General features: G+C 41.0%; 1 protein-coding gene across 3 annotated transcripts in view; it reads left to right on the top strand.

Annotated features, from left to right (window-relative positions):
* Positions 1 to 20149, top strand: part of plxna2 (plexin A2) — a 200374-nt gene that overhangs the window by 12771 nt on the left and 167454 nt on the right. For all 3 annotated transcript variants that reach the window (XR_006012527.1, XM_042004363.1, XM_042004364.1), the window contains exon 2: positions 12832 to 14157. Coding sequence is in view for 2 of the 3 variants with exons in the window: in XM_042004363.1 (XP_041860297.1) it covers positions 12958 to 14157 (1200 nt within the window). In the remaining variant the exon portion in view is untranslated. The remainder of the gene's footprint in view (positions 1 to 12831; positions 14158 to 20149) is intronic.

Below are 20149 nucleotides of genomic sequence, written 5' to 3'. Positions count from 1 at the left end.
TCGCTCAGCCAGATTGCCCTCTCTGAGCTTGGTGCCATCCTCTGCCATGGCCTTGCAAAAGCTACCACAGTCCAGGAGACAATCAGGTGTTTCTTTTTATTTATTTTTTTTATTCCTCTTCCCCCCCTCCTACACCCACTGCATTTCACAGACAAGACCGTGTTAATGCTTTCTGCAGCATTCGCTCCTCTTTTATAATTCATATTCATTGTAAGTCCTTGCTGGGCTTGCATGCAAATGTAATGTGAGCTTTTCTAAAAGCTGTGGTTATTAGCAGCACTTTTCTTAAACTTAGCTAGCCTTAAACCATTTATAGAACTTCACAGCAAACTTTTTAAACCTCTCAAACATTCATTGTGGTGAAGCATGATGTCACTCTTTCTCACCCTTCTGCTCATGAATTGGTCTTTGTGGCCACTGCATAATATACGTCTCACATTTGTGGTCGATAAACCCACAGATTCCTTTATTTTTTTTAGTAAAAGTCAATATCGTTTTGTGGCGTGTGCTGTGGCACTCATCCCCATGTGGGTGTACTCACAGTAAGAAAGTTGTTCAGTTTTGTGGTCCACTGTGCAGAGTCTTTGCACTAGCCACTGCATTCTGCTTGCTAGGCATGTATCCTTCCATGTGAGTAAGCACCCAATTTCCTCACCACATGCTGTTATTGCCTCTCATCCAAAGGAAGATTGAGCTAAGTAACTAGCTGCAGACTTGATTTTGTGGTGCTTTATCACATCTGATGAAATTAGAGAGTCCTCTATCAGGCTGAGGTAGAGAGAAACAAACTGAGAGAGCATGCTGATGAGACGCTGAGCCCTCTGCTGCTGTGCGATAATGCATCTGTTTTTTGTATATATAAAAATAGGCTGCAGTGGTCCTCAGACTGTAGTGTATATTTTGCAGGCAGGCAACATTATGCTTGGGGTCACGGCAGGTCTTAAGCACAATGAGTAAAGGGTTCCTTTCTCCTGTAGGAGTTTATATAATAAACCAAACACTGCATTAACTGAAATGCAGAAAAGATCAGACTATTTGACATTTTATGTGCGAAAGGTTTCTTCATGGTTACAGTTTTTCAAGTGTTTTTGCCTTAGCTGGTGTGAACAGATGTTGCCTTCAAAAGCTGCCAATTCTTTCTTTATGTTTTCCCCAAAGCCTTATCTGAGGTATCCACGCACAAGAGGCTGTCTGGGTTTGGTCAGACTCTACTGTTTAGCTTTCTTTGACCATTAATCGAGTTCGGTGGGAAAACAGACGAACGGGGAGTGTGAGGGCAAGGCATGATGTTTATACTTTCACACTCAGTCTGGAGGGAAGAAGAGCGGGGCCACTGGGGTTACGCTGGCTTCCATTGCAGTTAGTCATAGTGGTGCATTTTAGGTGAAATGTTTGTGTGGAGCGACAGCTGATCTTGAGCTGTACTGCAGCTTGAAATGTGATGAGTTGTGGATCTGGTGGTCAGTGATGTCTGTCTGTTAGAAGAAGAAATATTAGTCTTGCTCTGTTTATTGAAATTTCTATAAAGGAGCATGGAAAACTGAATCAGTGTCATGCACACTGACAATAACTTGTAAACATAAATGATGTCATACTCCAGAACTTGTGACATGTACATGAGTCTACAAAAGAACATGTACAAGTTTCTCTGAAGAATGAAGACTTGTTATAATGGCTTTAATTTAACAGCTTCAAAAATAAGTTGTCTTTAAAAATCAGTTGTAGCAGACGAGTCTGGTTCTGCTGGAGGTTCTCCTTCCTTTTCAAAGGAATTTTTTCCTCTCCACCATTCGCAGCCTTCACCTGCATTATAAGAATGGAAGATAAAGATTTTATTAGACAAATATTTTATGAATTTGCTTATATGATCACAGTTATTATGAATGTGACTAAATGATGATATAATCACTCTATATAATTGGAGCTCAACTGACCCGGACTGTATCTTTAAGGGTTTTGAAATGACTTTGTCATGAAATGGTGCTTTAGGAACAAAGCTGAATTTAAATAAACTGAATTTACATTACATGAAACTGTCACAAAAATGATCTTTAACATTTTTAATATTCCCAGAAATGCTTGGAAGGAAGTCAAAGAGGAGAGCTGTGGCATTAATCCGCTGACTGTCATGAAAATACTCGAGGTTTGACGCCATCTGAGTCAAAGTTTTCTACAGCAAAGTGGCTTTATAACATGGCGGTGGTGAAAAATAGCTGTGCTTACATGGAGCATATTGATCTGATCAAGCATCCAATCTTCTTCTGATAAGAAGGAATTGTATATCTGATTAAGGGGGTAATTTAAACTTTTAATTGCAATAGCTACATTTGCATAGACAAATATTTCATCTATCCGAATAAATTCAATTTGATCGGAGATTCCAGATGACATGATTACATGGACGCAGGATAAGGTGATCCAATCAGTTGTATTTACATGATGGACAGATGATATTACGAAATATGATCGTAACACTTTTGACATGCACAGTGCCTACTATTTTTAAATAAGTGCTTTCCTTTTTTTTAATATATATTTAACCTTTTGACCGTTGAAATGCTCAATAATCCTGAACTCTAAAACGTTGTGTTACAGTTCCATTCTGTTTTGCTGCTGCTGTTGTTCAAGAACACATAAACACGTAACCCCCGCGTGGTTTAAGCATGTGCAGAAACAACATACACCACAGAAACAATCAGAATGAGCGTATACATGGTTATTATTTCCTTCTGATTCGGTTTCTGTGGTGTATGTGCTTTCTACAGATGCTTGAACCACGTGTGGGTTAGGTGATGTAATGAGTCTCAGGTAAGACATGAAAAATGGCGGCAGGTTAACATAACTGGACTGTGTCGGATATGTTTTTGTTGGAAACTGGAAGAGTTCTGGTTTATTAACCATCTCTATGGACAAAAGCCTCAGAGTAAAAAAATCTTTTTCATCCTCAACTTCCAAGTTTGTGTTACAACAGCATAAAATCGTTCTATATAGATATATATAGAACTATATATATATAGATACAACTGATTGGGTCACTTTCTTTAGCTTCCATGTAAACATGTCAGTTGGAATCTGTTCAGACTGATTTCACTCAGATAGATTAAATATTTGTCCATGTAAACATAGTTTATATTTAATTTTGTGTTAACATCAAAACATCATGTTTTGCTTTTTGACCAAGTGGTAGTTTGTGATGAACTGGAAATGAGAATATGTTTTTCTCTGAAGTTCATGTTTTTATTTATTTATTTATTTTTAATTTTTTAAGCTTTGCTGGCCATTTGGATGTTAAACACATATTTGTTGTTCTATACAAAATAATAGGCAAACTAAAGTGGTGCCATTAGTGTTTTATTAATGCAGCTTTTTGGACTTTGCATCAATGCAGGTATTAGACACTGAAGTGAGGCCGAGATGCAGCACATGTAGACTAACTGCAGCTGCAGACATGAGAACTGATTAACATGATTAACTCTGAAAACTGGCCTATTAGCTTCATGAAAGAGCAATGGCTGTTTTCAGCAGTTGCAAGATGTATAAAAGATTCAGATCAGTGAGAGAAATGGAAGTTATGCACATTCGGCTTTCATGGTAATTGAATTGGCAAATAATAGATTTTGGCATTGATAGAGCTGCAGCTGGCAGATCAATGTTCACATGTTTCTGTTACATCACAGGTTCCATTGTCATTGGTGCAGCATTGATCCCAACCCCTGTTCATGGATACTGTTACCGCTGTTACCGTATATATCCTAACCTGAATAGCATGTCCGTCATCAACTGTGTGTGCACGTTATGAATATCTTATATTGTGCTTTTGATGGTGGAGATCAGATGAAGAGTGTGCCTCCTGCTGAGTTTTTAGTGCTTGGCTGTTATCCAATCCAGAGTAGCCTCATCCTTTCAGCCAGCATGTGATTACAGAGCTGCAGGCTCTATCATACAGTCCTTAGATGAAACAGTAGCAGAAAAAATTGAAGGGATTACTTTGACTGACAGGAGTCCTGCATTTTTTTTCTCTCTCTCTCTAACCAGAAACTCTTATATAACCATTTTGGATTTTAGCTGGCGTCTGCTGAGGGAAATAACAGGCCTCCTTGTCTGATGTCTGGATGTAGTGTAGATTTAGGCCAAAAGGATAGTCTTATCAAGAGTTTTTTTTTTTTTTTTTTTCATCCCTTTTTTGACACATCACCATACTCCTTCCTCTCTCTGTGACCCCCTTCTTGCTTGAAAGTACCAGCCAGGCGGTGCAAATTTGCTCCAGATAATAGCGGATGCAGCATGCCAGCTTCTGGAGTTGTGGCTGCTGCTGTGGCTGTAACGGCTTGTTACCCAGCTGGAGTAATGACTGCATGGCTCCTTCTCCTTCCTCTCTTCCCATGCTGTCGTTGTTTCTCCTTCATCTCTCCACCTCTCTCTCTCACATTAAAACTTGTGGTATTTTGTTTCGCTGCTCTTGCCCACTTTCACTGGCCATCACTCACTGTTTCTGCTCCCTGATCTAATTTATGTCCTGCTGTATTTTATTGCTCTCTTTCTTTCTTTGCCCCTTCCTTCCTCATGATATCAGCCCCTCATCACTAAATCCCACCCCAGCAACGTGTCGCTTGACCAGTGAGCCGTGCTTCACTACCAAGATCTTGATGAGACAAATGATTAAGAGGGTTGCTGTGGAACGAGTGGATACATGGCGATCTGTGGCTACTGAAGGCATTTTTAATGTGATCTTCATTAGCCTGCTTGCAGTGTTTCACATAACAATGTCACACATTTCAGCTCACTTGCAGAGCAGTTTAGCTGGGCTTAACTGTAGATTTGGCCTGATTATTTGGCAGAAGGTCATTGGCACATTGTCATTGGACAGCTGCAAACGTAAAGGTCAGAGTCCAGCCACTGGCAGATAACACCTCTGCAGAGACAGTCTGCTCATAAGGAAAGTATTAACGTCAAATGCAAACAGTGCACACGGACACATGCAATGAAAATGCCGCACAGGTCATGCCTAGGTCTGACCTTGTTTGGGTTAATGCCATCTGTACGTTCTTGATGTAATGTTATGCTTAATGTTACAGGAAAATAATGACTTAAAGTTTATGTTATGTGATTATGGGAATCCCTTTATCTATTTCAGTTGCTTGCTCTTTTAGACCAGTGCTCCTTTGGATTTCTTTCACACATGCTACCTTGTGCACAAGCCAAATTCTTCATTTTGTCCATTTGTCTGCTTCAGCAACTCTTAAATGTCCCATAAGGTTTGGTATTAAAGAATTAGATTAAAATAAAGGAAATGCAAGGCTGCATTTTTGAAGGTCATGATTAAAAATAGAAGCTTTCCTTAACTGCTTGTGATGTGATATTTAATATAGTTGATTCAGTTGTATTCACAGCCCTTTGTGTACCTCTGTTTAATAGAGGTGTTAGAACACATTGGTCTACATAAACAAGCTGATGGCATTAATTCAAATGGAAAATGTTGATTGAATAGTCATACAGTAAACATTTGGAAGACCTGCTTAAGAAAGAACTTGCATGTTTGGAATTGTATCTCATCGTGGCAGAAATTGTGATATTGTCCAACGTTAAATTGTCTTTATTATTTCATGTAGACTTTATTCACTTCCAGATGCACCAACCACTGTAGCTCCCACAACTGCCTCAACTTAACTAAATCCCCTTTCCACTATATCTTTAATGAAACCACTGTATTGACTTTCAAAGTGAAAGGGTAGTGCAGCATCTGCAGCATGCTTCAAGAATAGTTAATAAGAACGGTTTGATAATAAGTATATGGTGTCAATCAAAAAGCCTGATTCACTTTTTTATCAGGGTTGGAACAGAGGTGAGATATCTGATCCTGTGGTCTCCACTGACATCCTGCTGTTTGTTTTCTTTGCCCGCCGAGGATTCCCTCTTCCTTCACTGGGGCCCTTTACAATTTAGATTTATGGAAATGTGTCCTAATAGAAATCTGCTCTCACAGGATGACAGGCAGCAATGATGAGGAGAACATGGCATCCTACTTCACCACTGTAAGAGTGTGTGAGAAGATCCCACCATGGGATTCAACTTCCTATTTAATAGGAGAAGTATACAGGGTTGTTAGTAGAAGCAAAGATTGAGCAGAAAAAAGAGGGATTATTTATGTACATGTGAATGGATGTCTGTATGCCCCTGCCTGTGTGTGTAAGAGGCTTTGATTGTAGGCATGGATATACCCATGTTCAACTGTATAAGACTATAAGGGTGCAAATAAGCATGAATGTGTGTTTGAAGAAAGTATAAGCAGTGGGTGGGGAAACAAAACTCACTAGAATGACAATGACACTGTAATCTCTCTCAGTGGATGTGATGGGTTTTAGGCGTAATACCAGCATGTGTTTTCTCAAACAGAGTTTGAAGTGTGGGAAGCGGGAGCGGGCTCTGCAGAAAGAAGGTTAAAGGGAAAGATTAGAAGCATGCACCCTTGTTTGCTTTCAGAGATATGCTGAGACTGGTTCTTCCTAAGTTGTGATGACATGTTTTTACAGTGTGCTAGCCACTCCTCATTTCTTTATATTCAGCTTTCAAGGAGTCATACTTGGAATGTTTCAAAGCTGTCCTGAGCCACACTTCTCTAGACTTTGACAAGGTCTTTTAAAGTTTTTCTTCATGACATTGGCTGCTTTTTCACTTCTTTTCATTCCACTTCTCATACCCGACCATTTTCAGAAAAAAATGTGTGTTTTTAAACTCTGACCTATGAATCATTTAAGCAACTTAACAAAGAAACTCAGGATGCATTCACATGGTGCTGTTTGGTCCACTCCAAACGAACCCTGGATAGATAATACGGTTCATTTGGAGTTGTATGAACACACATTTGCATTCTGGTGCAGGCCAAAGTAGTGAACTCTTGTCCTCTTGAAAACTGGGGGTCACGGTTCACTTGCAAGTGAAACCTGGTGCGATTTGCTCGCAGTATGAAAGTGAATGGACCATCCAGTGAACCAAAGAGAAGAAGTGACGTAGAATACATCATGCTGGATAGCTTGCTGCCTCTTCTGGTGATCATACTGGACAGATTCTAGTGAAAACTGTCTTATGTTTAAACACAAAAGATAAACCAGAAGCCCCATGACTGCAGAAATGTATTGTTCATCTATTGTTTACTTGTGGTGAATGAGCCATTTTTGGTCCTGGTCAAACTAGGAGCTAGATTTTTTTCTTTGTCAGTGGTCATTTCAGGGAGTATTGGCCCTTGCGAGCAGTTGTTCTAACTGCTCAGGAGGTTTGGGATACTTCAGTGCTGTTTGCTGGTTTGTTTTCAGGAGTGCAGTGTGAAAACAAACCAAAACAAACAAAGAACCAAATTTTCCCCGGAATTCCCTGAACTATCCTGGTCTGAATGTGCCCTTAGCTATTAACAACCTGGCAAAACACCGAAGTGCCAAGAGTCAATAAAAAAACGAAGCAAATACAAACTAAGATGAGATAATCAAGTATAAAACCAAGACAAGCACAATGATCATTATATCTCAAGTCATACTCTACTTAACTCTAAAGCCAAGGAAAACAAGGTGAGCCTCTGCAGTACATCTTTGGAAACTGTCCCACAGATTGGGGGCAGTCTCTGCAAAATAGTGATCTCTGTGCTTTAATCTTGATCTTAGAAAATCTACTAAAATATTGCTTGTCAACCAGTGCTTTTACAGGGGTGTGGCTGTTTAGAAGATCTGTTCAATAAGATGGAGCCAAGCTATTTAAAACTTTAAAAAGTAAGTGACAGAATCCTAAAATTAATCTGAAAATGGACCAGGGTCCAAACAAGCACAATATGCAAAGGGCCACAGTCTCTTTATGATGAGGCTTAAAACAGAGAATTGACCAAAAAGTAGCCAACATCCAAATAAAATATCTTTGAAGAAGCCTGGGGACCTATGAAAACTATTTAAGAATGCAGGCTACAATGATGATCACACCAAATATTGACTTTGGAGCTCATTAGCATTGTACAAACTCTGTTTTGGCTTTATATCCTGTATTTGCATTTATGTTTCCGCATGTTTGAATAAGTCACTGCACTTATTTCCTGTTCACCACAATATGGCTCAAGACTTTTGCAAGAGAGACTCTTACAAGAGTACTCTTTGTGGAGCATCTGTGCTCTTGGAGAGTGATGCCTTAATAATAATATACAATTTGCTTTCATTGGATAACTAGACTGAGAGACGGAGGCAGGCTGACGCACTGCGACCTCTTTCAGTGGGTGCAGTTCAGTGGAGGGCTTTGCTGCAGGCCTCCAAACTCAGATGGTCATGAGCAAGTGCACTGATATGGGTCACTAACAAAGATAGGGCTATTAAGCACTGAATGCAAAGTGCTCTGTTAGAGTGCCCTCAGAGCACATGCTTAATTGTGGATAAGTGTGCATTAATATACCATGCGTCACTAACTTACAGCTCTTCTAGCCGTAGCTCAAAGCCTCACGCGTATCGCATCAATAGACAAACAAAACAGTTTAGAAAAGGTCAAGTTACAAATTTGCACAGTGACGAATTTAATTCTGCAACATCTTTATTTGTGTTGCTCTCAAAATGCATGCAAACTTTTGTGGTAGGAATGTCGCAGAAATTTCCACCTTTTTCATTTTTAGCATCCATCTGCGTGATGGAATTTTTTTGTTGTTACAGACAGAGGTATTGGTCACATTAGTCTTCCTCCAGCTCCACCTCACAGGGAAACAGACAGAGAGAAGTGATAGCAGTTACCGGAATACTTGTGGTTTTTGAGGGTTGGATCTCTCTTCTTTGGTATCCTGTCATTTGCTTGTGTTGGTTGGAAGGATGGATGTAAAGTAGCTGGAGCAGAAAAATCCATTTCCGTTTGAGCCAAAAGAATGTACAAATATAAGTCATGCCCAACAACACAAGAGCTCAGCTATTTATCTGATTATCTTCACTCTTAACAGAAATGAAGAGAGAAGACTAATGCACTAACCTCAGCTGCTTGCTCCTATAGAAGATCCCCCTGTAGGAAATATTAAACTTTCTATTTTTACTATGCAAATTGCTGCACAAGCTAAAAAGCTTACCAGGCAAAATATGAACCATTTTCAAACATTTCACTCTTCTTGAGTAGTTTGTTTTTGTTTGTTTGTTTTTTTACCCCTGTAGATTGTTTCTCTGATTCGTAGCATATCACTTTTACTTAAGCACTTTAATTTCACGCTTTACATTAATCAGTCTGGGAATAACATATTAATTCAAGGCATGAAATTATGATCTCCCATTTCCATTTTTTTATCCAACAACAATGGCTTTAGCTCCATAAACGGATTTAGTTTATGTTCTTTATCTTTTGCATACAATTGCTGTAAATATGAATTTAGGAGATCAAACAAATTTGGCTGCATTGTTAAGAAGCTTAGCATGTGGGGACAAAAAGGAAAAAGAACAAAAAGCAGCAGACCTGCTGTCTATTCCGTGCTGATAGAGCTGTTTCCACTTCCTAAAGCTTTCCCTCCTCTGTCAGTTTGCTGGCTGCTCGACTGCCCTTAGGCTGTTGTGTCCACAGCCCTCAGCGGCGCTTTGCAAAGCTTATCATTTTGCATTTTTCTAATTTCTTCATTCCTTGTTTATGGCTTCTGCTGCCTGTTTACATCCTTTCAGTTCACCACAATGTACCTCCTTTTGACCACGACTGGCATTGCCGCTGCATCATGCCCAGTGGCGGGGGAAATCAGCAGCCTTTACAGCAGGGGACCCACAATCAGACACAGTGACAGAGCACAGAGAGCCAGTGGGACCAGTTTATTTAACAAGCACTCGGAAGCTGCATGTCTGAGTGTGCCAACACACTGTTTTGTGCACATGGCTATTCATTATGAATGGGAAGTTTTGCACAAACTGTCTTTTCTCCAAGCCATGATCACAGCTTGCGTGTGTGCTGGAATGTGAGTCTCTCTTGACTTTTCTGATCTCTTTTCTTTGCCTTCTGTGTTGGCCAAAGAGTTTTTTTTCAGATGGGTGCTAGAATGGAAATTTACCGGCGAAGTCCTCCATATGTTGAAAGTTGTGATTTTATATTATTACACGCCAAAGCTTTTTTAAATTTTGCATCAGGACAACCCTCTTTCCTACCTCAGTGCCACATCTATCCTAAACCGATTCAAAACTCAGTATTTGCTGTATATATTTTTTAAGTGTCACAACAAAAACTGTTTACTGTGTAAAAATATTGCTGAAATGCAGTTACTGAAGCAAACAAGATGTTGTTGACTTATATAAGCAATCATGATGTGAAAAGCTTCCCTCGCTTTAATGTCTCCTTCACACACAATTTTATTTATTGCTGAAACAGTCATGCCCTCTGCTTTTTTAGGTCAGTAGGTAATTGTGTTTAAGTGTGAATCATTCCTGGCTGCATTTATATGTTAATGTCCTTCTCTGTAACTCTGACTCCTGGTAAACAAAAGCGAGACGTGGCTTTGAACTACAGAGCACAAGGGGCGATCCGGTGTTGTTCTTATCCTTTTCAACTCTGCTCCACAGCTGCATAGTACCGAGAAGTCAATGTCATCTGCAACAAAGAGGTGGTCATGCAATCAGCTTAAACAAAGACTTTCTTCCCTGCGTTGCTGAAAGCAATATGAATGGATAACCTTGGTGGAGTCTTTTATTTACACCATTCAGATGCTCTGTCTGCCTCTGCAGCTGTTGCCACAACTTGCAGGAGTGATGCATATATTTCTTCCAGCGACTGGGGAAGAAGCGAGTAATAAAAGAGTGAGGGAGAAAAGATAGAGAGGAGTAAATGTTGTATATACAATTAAGGGGTGGGGTGTAGCAAAAGCCCTAAAGGGCAAAAGGCTGTGGTGCTTGAGTAAAAAGCTAGCTCAGCAGGAGGCTGATTATGCCACCAAAGGGATCCACTTCGCACATCCAGCTTGTACAAACTCAAACAAAGGAGCAAAGCGGCGTGCAGACAGCTGAAGGCGAGGCTTGGGGTCTGGCCCTCGCTGCTTTTTTAGAGCCAATGGCACTTTTATGACCACGCTAATAAAGTGCCTCTGGGATGGAGCACCTCCCACACCTCCGCCTATACACACGCCAAGAACAGCTTGACTGGGCCTTAGGACCTGTGTTTATGGACACATTGATCAATACACTTCCTAAGGGTCTATATTTAAGACAGAGCTGTGTAGCGTAAGGGGGAGGAAAGGAACCCCAAGATGGCTATTACCAGATTTGGCAGGAGATCTATGAAAGGACTGACACTGTTCAGAGGGAATGCCAAATCAGCTTTGCAAATCAACCTTGCCTTCTCTTCAGTGGCTGTAGCAGCCTGGAAGTTCTGCATCTTGCTGCTCAGTTACTTGTTAATTCAAGGTGCAGTCGCTGATTATTCAGGCCACATCTTTCACCCTTGATTCTCTGTGCCTTCTCTGCTGCAAATGCAAATCTGGAGCGTGAAAAATGATGTAGGGCCGTCTCTGACACGTTCAAGCCCCTGGCATCCCCATGTTGCTCCCCAGCTTACCTCCTTCAGCTCCACAGTAATTACCCTTGTTGGATCGCTACGCCTGATCATACTTGATTTTGGGATGCACTGCCATTCTCTCCACTTGTTAGCCCCTCACACTGCTCAGTTCTGATAGAGTGCACTGATAATACAGCAGCAATGAGCCACACACAAACACATTCACACACACAATATACTCTCTTGGCCAATGCTTTTGTGAGGAAGTTGTGTACAAATCTAATACAGGTGTTGATTCGTTTAAAGATAATTATTGTTCTGGTGATTAATCCCTCTGTGATCTGATCAAGCAAGCAGGAGATGAGTAGCATAAAAGAGCAGGAGTGTTTAGAAAAGAATAATTAATAGATTCGGATTCTGTAAATTGCGCCCTTAAAGAGCAGAGAATGAGAGGAGGGGTGTGTGGAAGTGGTTTCCAATTTGTTCTCAGTTTGTTCCAGTAATAAGATCCAGGCCTTCTCTTCCAATGGATGAGATAATTAACTCCTGGGGACAGACTGCATGGAGTTCTATCTTTGGGTTTATGGCACATGCAGGGAGAGACCTCTACAGCTATGCCTAAGCAGGGTAGCATAAATTACAGACTTTTCTCTGATATATGTTTTTACTGATAAACACAGAAAGGGAACAGTTGATATATAGGGGACTTTGGTTGATGGGCTGTAGCCACTGTAATAAAAAAAAATGAGAAAAAGGGGTACATTATTATTTTGAATGATGGGGATGCTGATGAGTAAAATCAGTAAAATATTACTTGAGCTTAATTTCATTGCAGTATTTTCTTGCAGCAAATTTAAGGCTTTATCGTGTGCTAAATAGATAAATTGAAAGACATCATAGCAGCTGGGTACATTAAATACAATACAAATGCTAGTGCTAAAATGCTAAAATGTCATTTTGCTACAAATTTGATCTAAAATGATGTTTTAAGTTGCATAAGCTAGATACTTTTTTTAAGTGTAGTGACTCAGTGCCATGTGTCCAAGGCCATCTGTGGGTGGACTCTGTCTGCGTTGGCTGTTCTGTTCTTGGAAACCGTTGTGTGTGACAGCAGCAGTGTTAGCATGAGTCAGGGTAGGCTAATTTTTGCTGCTGTAACCTGCCTTTTCTTCCCGTCCAGTGTAGCAACTCCTTTGGAATGTGCACCATTATGGTTTTCACAAAGTAAGGCCCCTGGCCTTACTAATGCTGATCATTTATACTCTTTCAGCTTCCTTTTCCGTTGGGTCATACAAGTTTCTTTGTGTGAAATGTGACTCATGCTGTCTTAACTAACAACTTCTCTGTTTTATGTCTTGTTTTCTTCTCTAGAAACATGTGAAAACCCTTGTGACGCTTTGGCCTGCAAGTAAGCCTTCAAGAAGAAAAAGGCCAAGGTCATCTCCCTTCTTCCTCTCATCCATTCTCTCTGCTTGCTCAGCAGTTTCCTCGTTAAACATGGAGGCCCAGCAGGCTACACGCAGAACTTTATCACCTTACCCCAAGATGGGAGCAATATCTGCTCTATTAAGCTTCTTGATTTTAGTAATTCCTGCCATGACAAATGGGCAGACGTTCATGAGTTTCCACCCTGAACGACGGGACTGGGTTTTTAACCACCTGACAGTTCACCAAACCACAGGTGCGCTGTATATTGGAGCGGTCAACCGTGTGTACAAGCTCTCAGGCAACCTGACCCTCCTTGTTTCCCACGATACAGGCCCAGAGGATGACAATAAGGCCTGCTACCCGCCTCTGATTGTCCAGCCCTGTTCTGAGCCCCTGGTTTCTACCAACAATATCAACAAGCTTCTTCTCATTGATTATTCCCAAAATCGGTTGCTTGCCTGTGGAAGCCTTTACCAGGGTGTCTGTAAACTCCTCAGAATGGATGACCTCTTTATCTTAGCAGAGCCTTCCCACAAGAAAGAGCACTACCTCTCCAGTGTCAACCAAACAGGGACTATGTATGGGGTCATTGTGCCTTCACAGGGCCAGGATGGCACCTTGTTTATTGGCACAGCAGTAGATGGCAAGCAGGACTACTTCCCCACTATCTCCAGTCGAAAGTTGCCACGTGACCCAGAATCATCCGCCATGCTGGACTACGAACTACACACTGACTTTGTGTCCTCCCTCATCAAGATACCCTCAGACACGCTGGCCCTGGTTTCCCACTTTGACATCTACTATGTTTACGGCTTCGCCAGCGGCAGCTTTGTTTACTTCCTGACCGTTCAGCCAGAGACGCCAGAGAACAGCATGTCATCCAGTGGGTCCAGCAGCGATCTCTTCTACACGTCTCGCATCGTTCGCCTCTGCAAAGACGACCGCAAGTTTCACTCCTACGTCTCCTTGCCCATTGGCTGTGTAAAGAACGGCGTTGAGTACCGGCTACTGCAGGCTGCCTACCTTGGCAAGCCTGGCAGCATGCTTGCTTCCTCCCTCAACATCACCGCCCAGGATGATGTGCTTTTCACCGTATTCTCTAAGGGTCAGAAGCAGTTCCATCGACCGCCAGATGACTCAGCGCTCTGCGTCTTCACCATTCGAGACATCAATTCAAGAATTAAGGAGCGCCTGCAGTCCTGCTATCAGGGAGAAGGAAACCTGGAGCTCAACTGGCTCCTTGGGAAGGATGTACATTGCACTAAAGCGGTGAGTTGACCTAAGAGTATTAAAAAAAAAAACACTTTCAGACACAGATGTACTGTAAATGCTATTTATTTACTGATCCTCAGTGCTGAGGATGAGTATGACTGAAATATATCTTTACCATTATTTTTCAGTGTGATAACATTGCTGAACACATTATTAATCAAGGGACCATGTAGTTACTAAAAGATGAAGCTTGATCTTTCATGTTTTTATCAGCATCAAGTAAAGGGGCAACTGAACCATTTATGTTTTTTGAAGGCAGAATCCTATAGTGGTTCAGCAACATCTTGTTTACGCCTGTTAATGTTATTGAGAATGAATATTGGTCCCACCACCTTTATTCTAAACCCTCATAGACAAGCTTTCTTGTTATTTCTTTTAGTGCTCAGAAATTGTTCTTCAGGCTTCTCAAAGGACAGTCAGAAGCTCTTGTTTGGATGTTGGCTGCCTTGTGTTTTGTGCTTTGACAAGATGCTCCCACATTTCATCACTTCATTCTTGTGTCATGTGGCATTTCTCAGTTTTCAGTGAACAGTAGATGGATCGGCTGAAGGTACAGATACATCTCTTAGGTCATGTTTCAGTGTTATGTATAATATGACATCAAGAAATCATTGCTCATAACAACTTTAAAGATGTCCGGCTCCTTGGAAGCAAAATACAATGACATGAGGGTTGGCTCAAGACTTTTGCACAGTACCCAATCTATATGACAGTAAACAGCAATGGCCCTTTCCCACTAGTACCCACTTGGCCCTACCTTAATTCAGCCGACACCACACCACCCCGGTTTCGATTGTTCCCATACTATGAGGGCAAATTGAGGCCGCATTCAGTGTGGGCGGGTGCGTCTTAGCAAGGTGGCTAATAAGTATCATAAAGTCATTTGTTTGCAACACACATGGCACAACAATGGAGAATGTCGAGCTAGTGATTTATGTGCTCCTTGTTTTAATGCTCATAATCAGAAAATGGTTTATTATGCAAAGCCATAGAAGGCTGTTTAGCTTCAAGACACAACACTTGGGATTGGCAACCTGCTGCTGCCAGTGTTGTCATCCACAGTCATGGCTTTGGGGTTTTAAAGATGGCGAGGCCAGGAGTCGCTTTCATGACAGATTCCATGACGTCAAATTCTGGCCAGTAGTGGTTTGCTTCGACAGGTCACGACTTCCAACCCGGCTCCGCACCTTCAAAATCCCAATGGACTAGGTGCTGAAAATGGATCTACTCGCTCTGGGAAAATCCTGATGAGAACACCTAGAAATTGGAAGGGTTGGTGTTGGACTGGGCAAAATGGATACTAGGAGAGAGCCATATAATAATGTAACAAGTTTCTCATTGAGCCCAGACCACACAGAGCATTTGACTTACGCTATATTGAAAAATAATACAGCAATCATCAGGAAATGCTTTTGACTGCCTCACGTTGCATGCACTCCATTATTCAATGACTCTACATGAAAGGATGCCAAATTATTTTGTAGCCTTGACATCAAAGAACATCCAGTTTCAGGTGTATTTCTGTGGAAGATATTTATAAATTACAGGATCGTAATTTTTCTTTGCTACCATCATCCTCCTCCAGCACAATACAAAAAGTCTTTTTGTTTTTTTTCTAGAGTGACAGAGTTTGTATGAGTAGAGGGAGGTTTTGAAGCTGGGGGGGCTCACTCATGTTACTCTCCTTATGATGTTAGTGCAGATCACACACCAGCCTGTTCCTTCTAAAATCCCCAATTATCCGATAATAAAAGGCCACAAATCTGCTACATGTTGTCAAGCAGAATTAAGTTTCTTGATTTTCCTTCATTCCCAGGAGGCTTTGGTCCTTTGTGCTTTCATTCTGTAATTGCTAATAGGAACTTAAGATTATTAAGAATTAATGACTAGCTAAGTGTGTTACTAGCAAGTGACTGTTGTGCTGTATGACTGCATGTGCATAGGAGAGGCTTGTTAATGCTGGGCATACACATGTGTAGTGTGGGGTTTAATGATATCTCTGTCCCTTACTGTGATGAGAACCACTGATTAGCTTCTTTTGTTGCTAATCCCCCTCAGAGAATTCAGTGGATCCCTCTTATTAAAACCAGTAAATTTACCATTAGCACAATGTCAGAGGTGATTGGCAGGAGGAGGGAGGAGGGAGGCATTATCTAGAACTGGTTGTTGGGTTTTTTAAGGATGCAGGGTAACGTGCTGGAAGAAGCAGAGTGGGCGTCAGAAGAAGAGCTTGTTGTGGATACTGATGAGAGTGTTGTGGTTTGGAGCCTAAGTAACTGTGGGAGCTCAAATTAGAACATTTTTTCCAGTTTCCCAGAAGAATCCCCAATCATCTCAGTGTGCGTTGAAGGTTGCCAGCTGTTACCTGCGACACTGCACCTCCCACTCCGTTCTGCAGGCGTGCACTGCTGGTGATGTTGCACCGTCCTCTCATCTTATACACTTAGGGGCTGAGTTATGACGAGGGCAAAACTGCTGCGCTATTTAACATTTGCTGCGCAGTTTTGCTCTGGTTATGTTTCTACGATTAGCGCCTGATCTATTAAGACTGCTCCTGTTATCATTTGCGGAGCAAACAGCAGTATTTAAATGAGGATTTAGCGGCGCTGTTTGCTCTGTCATGTAAGGTTCTGGAGAGCAAGGAAACCGCAAACGCAAAATTAACTTTTATCCGATAGAAGTTGAGACAAATAAAGGAGACAAATAAAAATATTGCGGAAGTCGAGGAAAAAAATCTAAATGTCACCAGAAATGCTGCAATATAGTTTCATATTCAAGTTCAATTTATTTATAAGGCACACTAACAACAACCTTTAGGAACCAAGGTATTGTACATATAAAAACATGCAAGGAACAAATAAGAAATAATAAAGGTTTAAAAGCTATAAAGAAATAATAATAATAATAATAATAATAATAATAATAATAATAATAATAATAATAATAATAAAAGACAGGCATGATAAAGTCTTTAAACTTATCCAGCAATTCTAATATTGCAACGCTGGATCGTCTCCACAATCCTCTTCTCTGGCATTCTAAATATATTAATATAATAGAAAAAAATGCATTATCTTAGTCGCCTTTCATGGTGTCTGTGCCTCCTCCTTAAAATTATTACTGCAGCCATTGCGCGTATACTGTTGTGCCAATTAGCACCTGCTTTTCAGAAACGCTATTTTTAGAGCAAACATAAACACCGCAAACTATTTGCGGGCTACATGAATCCCACTGCTGCGCAAACCAGATTTATTTGCATAGTCTCCTCCCACTAATGTGCACTTTCTGGCCGGAACGCCCATAATGCATATGCAGTAGCTTCAGAAACGCAAAGTGGAGAGCGGCGCAGTTTTGCCAGGATAACTGACGCAGTTCCATGTTTGCGGCTTTGATAGATAAGCTTGGGCCGATTTTAGCGGAGCAAAGCCGTCTGCACCTGTTTTAGTACACGCAAAGCGTTAATAGATCAGGGCCTTAGTGCGCACAAGACGAGAGGAGGTAAAATGCTCCCATTAAGTCGTGCTCTCCTGCTCCATATGCAGCCAATAAATCCTTAGTACAATATAGATTATGCAGATAGATGTCAATGGATGTGGAACTCTTAAATCTTTACAAATTACAGAACTACATGTGTCAGCAATGCTTATGTTTAAATCTTCAGCTCAAGCAGTGTTGCTGCTTTCAAGTACTCATGTTTTACATCTAGTCTTTCTTAAATTATTGTGTTCTTGAGTCTCTCTGTGATATTTTTCAGAGCCCATGTCTGAAATCCGTCAAATCCTCTCAATATGAGGTCACTCAAGGTTAGACCCACCTCAGAGACTGTATTTTTCTGAGTGTGTTTCTGAGAAAATTTCACAGTCTCCCGCAGCAGGTAGCCAGTAAGCTCAAAGTGGAGAACCTTAATTATACGCTCAGATCTCATTCTTGCAGACATTGCATTGTGTGTACACTAATGTTGAGGCTAGGAATGGAAGTGAGGCAGAGCCAGGGGATTCAGACACAGCAGCCAATCAAAGATTTATCACCCAGCCGTCCAGCCTTCTGCCATGTGGAGATTCACACCATCTCTGCTGCTGATCTCATGGAGGAGAGCCATGATGGGATTCTTTTGTATCAGGCTGTCTGAGTGTGTCTGTCTTCCTTTCTTCCTTTTTTGCCCTACTAGCTAATTAATTACAGATGAGAGCAAAGGGGAGCTATTGATAACGATGATATACCCTGAAAGCAGATATCCTGCCACATCTTATGTATCCTTCAATCAAATTCCACACAAATTAGAGCTATGTGTGGCAGCGATGTCTTCATACTCTGTTAAAACAGACCAGCTTAACAACTTTTTTTCAAAGGCTGATGTACAGTGAGCTGTTCACTAAGGATTAATTACACAAGGTTAGTCTATATTTAGTCTGACAGCAGCTCAGCTTCACTATTTGTGAAATATATGATAAGAAAAGGAAAAAAGCAAAATATAAGGACAAAAAAAAAAAAAAAACAATCTCAAAGATGGTGAACAACAAAGCTCAACCACAAGGAGTCTACAGGGATTTGAGATGTCTGCCAAGTTTGTTAAAGCGTACATCATCTGAACAATCTGGATATAATCTGAACCAAATGGTCTGGAGCCCAACAGACCATATGTGGAATCGTTGCATGATTTTGAGAGAGCTGCTGTTGCTAAGCCGGAGTCTGGAGCTCACGGCTGTTCCTCAAGATAGCTGCTAGCTTTCCCATCTGATTGACTCTGTCTGGTCATTTCTAATCAGCATTTGTTAAAAATGGACTTTAAACGGTTCACCTTTTGTATAACCTGAATAGAAAAGTAAAATGTAACTGTGCAATCTTCTTTTTGGGTCAAAGTTAGGTTCTGCAGTAAAGCACCCTTTAGCACTTTGAGCTATTTTAGGATTGGAAATAAAAGGAAGTGCCATAAAATGAGGGGGTGGGACTTTAAGAGGAGAGGCAATTATTCTCTGTCAGCATTATTGCTCTTGAAAAACTGTGCAGAAAGGTTTTATAGCAACCGTGTGCAGTGAGAGGCTGATCTGCCTCCCAGAGCGGGAAGTGTCATTTAGCATAGTTTGGATATGCAAAGACACAGACAGAGAGGACACGGATAAGAGGTAGATGTAGTGACAGACAGAGAACTAATGAGTTGAAATTATAGGAATGAATATTCAAAGCAGGGTGGTGGTGGGGGTAGTATGGGATGGTGGGGTATCACTTGGGCATCTCACATTACTCCACATAGCACATTGAGGTCACTGCCACTCTGACAATGTCAGCTGACCTGATTCAGCAGCAGAAAGATCATGTCTTGCCCATCATTCACTTCCTCCTCCACTGATCTTGGAAAACACTACAGGATGTAGGAAGTCTTTCTCCTAAGTTCTTGCCACAAGATGCTTTGGGGTTGTAACGTTAAATTTACAGCCCCATATCAGTGAAAGAAGTGGGCAATTTTTTCTTGACAACACCTTTTCAGTTTTTAGTATACATGAATTAGTGATTTTCTGGTCTCCAAGACATCCCAAAAATATTCAGATAGGGGTAATTTAGGGCTAGCAGTGACCGTGATTTGGTACAAAAGAGGCATCCACAAAAGGCTGAGTCTTTAGGGAGATAATATGGGCAGAGGATCTCCGGTTTGTCAACAAATACATGAAAAAAAATCATGGTATTGCTTAACAACAATGTTACTCAAATAAGATAAGGTGAATTGATTGGAGGTGAATTGAATATTTCTCCACCTACAGTGCATAACTACATTAAATGATTTAAGGAATTTGGATGCAAGGGTACAAGCCTTAGTTGAACTGTCATTTAACAGCTTTTAAGACATGGATAATGTAGACATTTATCAGTCAGTACAATACAGAATTCACTAATGGTAACTATACTGTGCAAAAAAAAAAAAAAAAAAAAGCCTTATGTTAACCTTGTCCAGAGGAGCATCAACCTCTCTGGGCTCAGAGGCACCTGTGATCAA

The sequence above is a fragment of the Melanotaenia boesemani genome, chromosome 13 (genome assembly GCF_017639745.1).
Source record: "Melanotaenia boesemani isolate fMelBoe1 chromosome 13, fMelBoe1.pri, whole genome shotgun sequence".
In the NCBI taxonomy this organism is placed as follows: Eukaryota; Metazoa; Chordata; class Actinopteri; order Atheriniformes; family Melanotaeniidae; genus Melanotaenia; species Melanotaenia boesemani.
Note: the sequence above shows the minus strand (reverse complement) of the source record. Positions and strands in the feature narration are given on the sequence as shown.